The sequence below is a fragment of the Berghia stephanieae genome, chromosome 1 (genome assembly GCF_034508935.2).
Source record: "Berghia stephanieae isolate SIO BIC M18660-M18661 chromosome 1, UCSD_Bste_1.3, whole genome shotgun sequence".
Lineage (NCBI taxonomy): Eukaryota > Metazoa > Mollusca > Gastropoda > Nudibranchia > Aeolidiidae > Berghia > Berghia stephanieae.
The window spans coordinates 49,843,416-49,853,415 of NC_088360.1; the positions used below are offsets into that span (position 1 = coordinate 49,843,416).

Sequence of the window (10,000 nt, forward strand, 5' to 3'; positions counted from 1 at the left end):
GGTCAACAGTTTAGGAAAATATCGATTAATTGAAGGGCTAATGATGAGCGTAATGTCGGGAGAAAGGAAATGACAGCATAGACAAAACTCAATACTTTTGCTACGAGTACATAAAAAACAACCAATCAGTGCATATAAACTTTGGAGTATTGTTTAAAGTGTCAATTATACATTGTTTCGTAAAGCAAACGTTTTAGTGTTGAGAAGCAGGCATACTGCCAGGGGATGTGTTTATACACAATTCAAAGAACATTCTTTTGAAACATCTGTACATCTGTTGACATTGTTGCCAAAATATAAGGTTGGGGATGGGGGGAGGGGGGGGGGGGCACGGAGTGTATATTTTCAACACAATAGCAATGGCAAAGCAAGGAAACTTTTTTGTTCATTTTATTCCGATTAAGATATCAACGGTTGAATCTTGCAGGAAAGAATTAACATGGATAATACATAGAGAGGGTCTATATCATCGGAGTGAGAAGAAAATAAAATGATTCATTTTGTCAGATTTGACGTGAAACCATAGGCAGTCATTAAGTAAAATCTCATTATAGCTTTTGACAATAGCGATTGTGGCGTGAATCAGGGACGTGGCACTGCTGGGATGTAATCCCCTGACACTAGTCTACCACTTCCACAATAATAGATGTGTCCTTAACCCTTAACTGCTGTGTTCGATTTTACTTTGACTCGACAAGATATGTTATTGTTTTTACCATGATTTTCATGCAATTCATGGTTCAACGCATGACTTTATCTAGCGCGTTTGTTTGTTGTCTTTTTTTTTTTTTTGTTTTTTTTTTTTTTTTTTTTTTTACTGAACAGTTCATTATCCACCTTGCAGGTCGCAATATAACTGAGTTGGTAGAGCACTCGCTTCACACGCAAAGGGACCAAGATAGATCCCGGGTGTAGCCGAGATTATTTTTTTGACCCCCACCCCCACCCCACCCCAACCCAATGGCACTCTGACCACCCAGCAGTGATTGGGTAACTGAATTCGTTAGATCTGGCGGAAAGTATTTGGCGATAGACTAGCTTGCTTCCTAAGAAAGGGTAGCAAGCAAATGCTATTGTTCTTTTTCCGTTTCAGAAACCGGGATACATTCCTGATCTCTAGGCCTAATGGATCTGGAGGACTACTTTACTATCCACCTTCCTTCCTCTGTTATGTCTTCCTGTGGAAAGATACATAGATAGAATGGGACATTGTGCCCTGATCAATGGAAACACGTTGCATACAACACTTTAATATCAGGAAACCAAGGTAGAAGGTATTCCTTTACCGTAAAGAAAAAGGCCACGTCATGTTGAGAATGCCAGTTTTCTTTTAAGAATCTGAACGTTCCTCATGACATAAAATGTACTGGGATAAAATGATGGAGGTATTCAACGACGACTCTTCACGATCGTGTCACGACTTGGCCACCCTTCACTTCTTAACAAGGGGCAAATCCTCACTGTAAGCCTGTCATAATGAGACTGTCTCTTCACAGACCGACTCATTTCAAGCCATCAAGTGTTATGCAGAAAATCGATTCCTTAAGCTCCACCAATTAGATGCTGTAATAGAGTGGCTTCTTGTGAGCTCCCTCGATTTGGGCTCATGCGTAACATTATTGCCAACATGGGAGGTTTTGCCAGATTTACTTCTTTTTGCTTCATGTGCATATTGTAAAGTTTCTGAGTAATCCTATTGACATTATTAGACCTATTAATTCTGAAAGAAATTAGCAGTCTCGGATACTGCTTTAAAAATCTTTTTCTTCCATTTTGATACAGGAGGCAGACTCAATATTATAGTATGAGTCTTGTAAAATCTCTTTTTCACAACTCGGAACTTTGTAGTTACAATTAATCTTGACTTAAATCTGAACTCTCGTGTTTCAATAGTTTATATATGCCGTTCCCTAACGGCTGGATGAAGTACATTGCTGCAACTTACTTTCTGAACGTCATCCAAATTCATTGGTCCTATATTATCTTCAAGTCTTGTTTGGTTCTTGTCAGCTTAGCGGTCGTAGGCATATCTTTGTTTCCGTAGTATAATCCTGTAATCCTCAAAAGGGAATCGAAAATAAAAGCAATAGACCCTAAAACACAGATCCATGACTGTGGAAACTACAATTCAATAAAATATGGCCACTCATTGGTGCAATATAGCGGTAATTACATTTGCTTTAAAAGTCTCATATCTATAATGTTCAGCATATTCATTAAGGATTACGAAGACTTTTAAATTCCCTGTTGTTTTCGCAAATATAAATATATAATAGTTAAAAACAGCCAATGATCAAATTGATGCATTGCCATTCTAAATACACAAACTCGTATATTCAAACAGAAGGTCAAGTTGGTACATTATACATTTAAAAAAAACAACAAATCGTATCCATCATATGCGTACTTCAAGGTGTGGAGTTCTTTATCAACTGAATTGTTGAAAGTATTTATTGTATGAGCATTTTTAAAATTCAAAATCTCTCTCTCTCTCTCTCTCTCTCTCTCTCTCTCTTTCTCTCTCTCTCTGTCTCTCTTTCTCTCTCTCTCTCTCTCTCTCTATATATATATATATATATATATATATTTGTCTATCTATCTATCTATCTATCTATTTATCTGTCTATCTATCTATCTATCTATCTCTGTGTGTATGTTTGTGTATGTGTGTGTATGTACTTGTTTTTGTTTGCTGATACCCCTACGAAGTACAGAGAGACAATCAGATTAAGAAACAACGAGCAGATACTGCCTACCTCGAGATGGTAAATCGCTATTTAATAGCGTTCACTTCCGGGACTTGTGCAATTAGCCATTCAAGTCGCCCAGTCGTCCTTGAAATAAGGTTCATTTGACATAGTTTGTTAAGCAATACATAATTTCAGCTTACGTAACAGGCACATGCGTCGTAGTTTGCATACCTCATCATTGGGATTATGCACAGCGAAGAGTTGCCAATATCCTGTCCTCTGATCAAATTATTCCTCAAACCAAGGGGTTCGAAGGCAATAAGGGCTGTCGGGACACATAATTCTGACTTCCTGCAATTGACGAGAAAAATGGACAAACTGAAATACCTTCACGTCATCATTCCAATAAGATGTCATCCTTTGGGAATTTACCGGTTTCCGTTTGGTTCCAGGTTGTATAATTCGTTATGACAGTCGTCATTGGTGATTTTAAAGCAAATCTGAACGCATCAATTCGGAAAAGAAAATAATTAATAAAATCCCCTTGGTCATTATTATTATTATTATTATTATTATTATTATTATTATTATTATTATTATTATTATTATTATTATTATTATTATTATTATTATTATTATTATTATTACCATTATAATTATTATCCTCTCACCCTTCTCCCTACCTTCTTCTCTGCCCCCTCCCTCTCACTTCGATTTTTCATTTACCCCTCCTCATCTCCCTTATCCTCTCCTCCCCGTTCCTCATCACCATTACTTTACACTCATCCTTCTCACTCTTCTTATAGTTTCGTCCTCCTATTCATACACACTCCATACCTTCATGCTCTTATCCATTCCCCCACTCCCCACAATCCTCCTCCTCCTCCTCCTCCTCCTCCTCCTTTTTCTCCCCTTCCTCCCTCCCAGGAGAATTTTGTGCCAGACACGCAATAGAGCCATAATATAGCTCCTGATAGTCTCCCCTTGTTTGGCCACGAATCCCACTCCGTCTATCTCTTTCTACTTATACCGTATCAGATTTTTATTATGTTATTGAATAGCCGTCTCTGGTGTCTTTTAGTCCTAATTTTTGAGGGTTGCTTTGGTATCAATTTTTCCCGATGTTATTGAATCGTCCAGGAGCTAAAAGGAAATCGATTCCAGCGGGTTTTAACAAATGGATGGAAAGTCACACATACATAATGGATAAAGTCAAATGCGAAACATTTTATTGCTCCGTCGTCCATTTTGGAAATCCGATTGTTTTCAATCTTCTGTCGTTGTAGTTTAACCAATATAAAGTTGGTTGTTTGCATTCTTTTATTATAGTATCCAATATTCAAGTTTTAGAAACCTATATAAATAGTAAATCTTGTAACGCTATTTGAAAGCAAGTTAGTTTTCAGTTTTTAATCGGTTTAACGTTTGCTTTTTTTATTGGTTTTTTTTTTAGGGGAGTTGTTTTATCTTTGAAGTTTTTTCGTTGTTGTTTTTGTTTTTGTCTAGTCCTTGCGCTTGCATCTTTGTTTTGAAAATAAAATAGATGCATACTCCAATCTCTTTTTTTTTTAATTGCCGGGGTTTGTTTTGTTTTGGGTTTTTTTGTGGTTTTTTGGGTGGGGGGGGGGGTGTTGGGTTAAAAAAATGTTATTTTGGTAGGCTAGTTCTTTCTTCGCATATTTCACGTTATGTTTTCTAAATACTCAAGATACACATTAACAATAATATAATACTGCTGTTGGTGCCTTTTTAAATTCTTTGTTTCTTGTTTTACCATACTATATTCGTTTGGTGAGGCGGTGCCTTTTTGGGAATGTTGCTTATTTGGAAGTATGTTGTTTGTTTTTTTGTTTTGATTTTTTTTTTAATTTAGCGTTGTTTCTTGTATTTCATCTGTTTTTCCATCATTTAAGCCGTGCGTTCTCTAGATGTGGAAGAGATAAATAGAAATAAAAACAAGAACCCATACCATCTCTCTCTCTCACTCTCTCTCACTCTCTCTCTCTCTTTCTCTCTCTCACTCACTCTCTCTCTCTCTCTCACACACACACACACACACACACTCCTCCATCCCTTTGTGTTTGAATGCGTTCGTATGACTTTCTATATACCATTTATGTTTGTTGTATTATTTTACTTTGTATTTTTAATAGGCCATTTTGCGACGCAAAATATTTTATCCATTTATCGAATTGAGCAATTATGGGTGGTTGAACCTATCTGCGGCATCGAAAAACTAAGCATGGCGTTTCCTTTTGGGTGAACGAATTCTACATTTGCAGTGCTTATACTATCAGAGACAATTGATTATTTCTACGATTGCCGGTTGAATAAGCTGACATTCATAGAGTGCAGTTACAAGATAGATAGATAAACGACGAAGTGAAGAAGCGGTACGTGACAAAAATAACAGAGTATCAATCATGTCAAACCCAAACAAATTCAACTGGCGCGTTAGACAACGAACAAGATGCGATCTAGAGTTGGATAGATGAAGATGTCAAATCTACCGATCGTACAGTGACAAAATAGCCATTAAAAAAAAATTTAAAAATTCTGGTTTTGCTCAGAATTGTTCACTTCAAATTTCTTAATTCGTCAATATTTTCCCGTGTACTCAAAGACGTATGTTTTAGAAGTTTTGATAGGATGGTTTCAAATTACTTCATTGGTATTTGAAGAAAAATATTTCTGGCCATAAGACTCTCAGATTTCACAAGTATTGACGAGTTAAAGGTCATCATGAGGTCATTGTGAGGCTATGTGGTCTGACACTTGCTTTCGGATCGGAAGGTTCTGAGTTCGAGCCTCGCTCGGCGCGTAGTTGGAAAAAGCTCTTTACTCATATTCACTCACCGTACTCAAGGGTAAAATGAGTACCTGGCCATTAACAGCGTTGTTTCTGTCGAAAAAAATATTGTAATATCGCCTAACAGTCGTCATGTCTCGTTCTACATGTAGTTAAATATTACTGTTGGTTTGAGACTCCTTGTAAAGCGCTTTGAGGTTATTAAGTGGATATTGCGCTATATAAAAGCTCAAGTTTTATTATAATTTTAATTCAGATGTCCATATTTTAGGTACAATTTCTGACCCCAATGAAATTAGCATCTTATCATTATGCGGCAGAATCATGCCGTTGTGTCGCAAATGGTTGAGCGGCAAGGTGTCGCATCTTTTAATAAATACAAGCATTGTTGAGTCTTTTCAATGACTGAATGCGTAGCATGGTGACAAAATCAATTCTGTCCCCGAGATGTATCCTGGATTAAGGCAATGGTCACAAATTCCCCCATCACACCCCACCCCGCCCCCAATTGAGTTGTGTGAATGAGAACCTAGACGAGGCATGATGAATATCTTAAGATTATACAGACAAAATATCTTCTTCTTCTTCTTCTTCTTCTTCTTCTTCTTCTTCTTCTTCTTCTTCTTCTTTTCCCTCCTTCTCCTCCTCTTCCTCCTCTTCCTCCTTCTCCTCCCCTCCTCCTCCCCCTCCTCCTCATCCTCCTCACCCCCCTCCTTCTTCTCCTCCTATCCTTCTTCTTTTTCTTTTTCTTTTACTTCTTAGGCATGATCAGGGCGAGCTATTCACTGAACCTATGTTAATGCAACTTTGCTTCTGCTTTCAAATACAAATTAAAAATAATGATCACATTTCGCAGTGAGTGATCCAGCTTCACCCTTTAAAAGTCTTCTCTTTCCTTTAACTGACTTCACACAGCAATTACACTTACATTCGTTTGGCATTTGACATGGCATGTTCCCCTGGAAAATGACGATCGCGGTTTAAAGGGTTCAATCGAGCAAAATAATTATTTTGAATGTAGGAAACGTGAATAACATGTCCAGATATTTCCCCTCCAATTGCGTCCTTGCGTGCGTTTTCCTTGATCTAGTTCCATTAGACCTGATAGTTATCTCATGGGTGTATCAATTTATGTGACGCTGTTATCTTACAGTATGATTATCTAATATTGATTTCACAGCAATGGCGTGACTAGACTGCCTGAAGGTTGGTAGATGAAATTTAAGAGTTTTAATGCAAAGATGGGCGTCTGTTTAACCATACTTATATCATGACGTCATAGGCTCAGAGGCAAGATGTCTCCTCTCGAAAAAAAGATAATCTTAGACCGGTTTTGTATCCTGGGGTCAGTCACTTTATACACATTGAACTGCTAAACTCAGGTGTGACTGTAAATTTAACCCAAGAATGATTTTAAAAAATATATTTTTTATATTATAGGGCATCATTTCTAACCCAGATATAATACAAGTTGATATAGGTTCCTCACAATAGGGAACATTACTGCGATGTCAAAAAACTGGTTCCAATCTCATTGGAAGTGTAAAACCACTCTTTCGGACGACAGGATACATACCTTGTGAAATTGATCTTCTGGTTTCAGAATGATTACCTTATTTTCTACTCTACATAATATATGCTGGTCGTCAATAAATATCATACACCCTCTCTCTTTTACGTCCCATAATCTTAAGAATTTACTTATACATCCTGCTAGTAAAATGTTGATGCTTTCTTCTGATTTAATATGTAACCTATTCATTCCAAAAAAACTGGTTACATACACACTTCCAATGAGTTTGGAACCGTAAGAGTAGAAGGTGTAACGGCATGACTTCTCTGTTTTATTACTCTCTTAAATCTAAATCTTTGAAGCTCATCTCTGCTGATCTATGGAAGAATACGACAACTTTGGGATGCAATGCTTCCCTTAGCAATCTTGCAGTGTTATGATAATAACTCGAAGACCATTTGAGGATTTAACAAAGTAATAAAGTTATCAAAGACTCCGGTGAATGAATCGATGAGGTCATAGGCGGTATCAAATTAGGGCGAATTGTAATAATGTCGTAAAGTTAATTCCTAGGCAAACCACGCCCTTGCCATGACGTTAATATGTACGGCCTTGCCCCGACGCCATGGGTATTATCACAAGAATCGATATTATGTAAAACATTAGAGCTAACGATGATGATGATGATGATGATGATGATGATGATGATGATGATGATGATGAAGAAGAAGATTATGATTATGGTGTTAATGGCGGCGGTGGCAGTGGTCGATAATGATGGACGTCGATGATAACCTTTATGATGATGATGATGATGATGATGATGATGATGATGATGATGATGATGATGATGATGATGATGATGATAATGAAGAGGAGGAGGTGGAGGATGAGGAGGATATAGATATGAAGTATTTGTAACTAGTTGATGAAGCAGCGGCAACAGTCATTTGAGAGACAACTTTATTGCACTTAAGATGTCTTTCCTAAAGTCGCAATCCCCATCATAATCCACTCCTGATTTTTCATTTAGCTCCCAAGTGATTTTAAGCATGATGTATCCATTGTTGACCAATGGTTTAGGGAGGGTCAGTCACAATCACTTTGTCGGTTGGTAATCATATACGAGTGGTGCCAATAAAACCAGGTTAATACGCAGGTCAATCAATAACCCGAGGGCATAATGGAAATGAAGAGCAATTGGGAAAGAGTGGGAGATATTGCATAAAGAAAATCATTGGAAGAGAGGGAAAGAAAGAACAGAAGAGGGAGATGAAGAAAGAGAGGGAAGAGAAGAGTGGGGGAGGGGGGGGGGGGGCGATTTGGAGGGGGTGAGAAAGAGAGAAGAAAATCATTGGACGAGAGGGATAAAGAAAGAACATAAGAGGGAGATAAAGAGAGAGAGGGAAGAGAGAGAGAGAGAGAGAGAGAGAGAGAGTGAGAGAGAGAGAGAGTAGAGAGAGAGAGAGAGAGAGAATGAGAGAGAGAGAGAGCGAAAGAAGAGAAGATGTAGAAGCGCAGACATCAAAAAGTCATCATCATCATCATCATCATCATCATCATCATCATCATCATCATCATCATCAGCATCATCAGCATCATCATCATCATCATCATCATCATCATCATCATCATCATACTTCATTGATTAATTTTAGTCATGTGCCCTTTACTTCATTCATTCATCCATTAATCTCTCTCTCTCTCTCTCTCTCTCTCTCTCTCTCTCTCTCTCTCTCTATATATATATATATATATATATATATATATATATATATATATATATAAATATATATATATATATATATATATATATATATATATATATATATATATATATATATATATATACATATCATTGATGTCACAATAATATTTTTCTATTTCGTTTTGCAGACAACACATCAAGATCCATATCATAGACGATGAAGAGTATGAAAAGACGGAGACCTTCTCACTGGTCCTCGACACCCCTCACATTGTCAAGAAACAATCAGGTAACATTTTGTTCCCAATCTTAGTTAATTGATTTCAATTTCTTTTTCATTTTTTAATTATTTTTTTTATTCCTATCTTAAAAAGGTCTCACTACTTATTATCTTGATTTACAACTTGGGAATTTATGATAACTCCTCACAGTTATGTTTCTTAAATGCATCTTCTCTTCGAGGATGTAGGGGGCTCGAATTTCGGAGAAATGTTTATGTAGAGCGGTTGGCGTACTCTGTCTCGGTTTCAGCCGAGGTTTTGTCTGACCTTCTCTATCCACCCAGCAGCTTTAGGTCAACGTAATATCTCAGATCTGACGGAAAGTATTACTTGATTGTCTAGTGTCATGTTTTCAAAGAGTAGCAAGTAATTTTTATACTGCCTGTTGAACTAGGGGCTTTCAGGCTCTAAAGGGCAATTGCTGAGTTCGTTGCCCACCCAGATGTGAAGCTTTGTTTTTGCCAATAATTATACAAGCGACTGATAGAATGCATTTGTCCACTAGGAGAATTGGCTATTGGAAATCGCTTGGGACAAGATAAACGTATTGGAAAAGCTCTTTATGAATATGACAATTTTTAACATTTATACGACCTGGCTTTACAGCCAAATATCAACAAATTTTAAGGTCCAACGCGGGCAATTCAAAGAAAAGAGCGTTATTGCTCTCTCTCTTTTACCATGAAACTTTTTCTGTTGCATTTATATATGTCTGCTTTATGATCGCAAAGAGTTATGATTGTTGTTTTAAATGATTTAACATTATTTTTTACAAGATCATACATTTTTCATAATGTAATTAGGTTTTTACATAATGCATTACAAATTTATTATTATTATTATTATTATTATTATTATTATTATTATTATTATTATTATTATTATTATTATTATTATTATTATTATTATTATTATTATTGTTATTATTATTATTATTATTATTATTATTATTATTATTATTATTATTATTATTATTATTATTATTATTATTATTAATAT

General features: G+C 36.4%; 1 protein-coding gene across 5 annotated transcripts in view; it reads left to right on the forward strand.

Moving 5' to 3' along the window:
- Positions 1–10,000, forward strand: part of LOC144976935 (sodium/calcium exchanger 1-like) — a 152,438-nt gene that overhangs the window by 98,883 nt on the left and 43,555 nt on the right. For all 5 annotated transcript variants that reach the window (XM_078921557.1, XM_078921574.1, XM_078921588.1 and 2 more), the window contains exon 3: positions 8,909–9,009. In XM_078921557.1, coding sequence (XP_078777683.1) covers positions 8,909–9,009 — 101 coding nt within the window. The remainder of the gene's footprint in view (positions 1–8,908; positions 9,010–10,000) is intronic.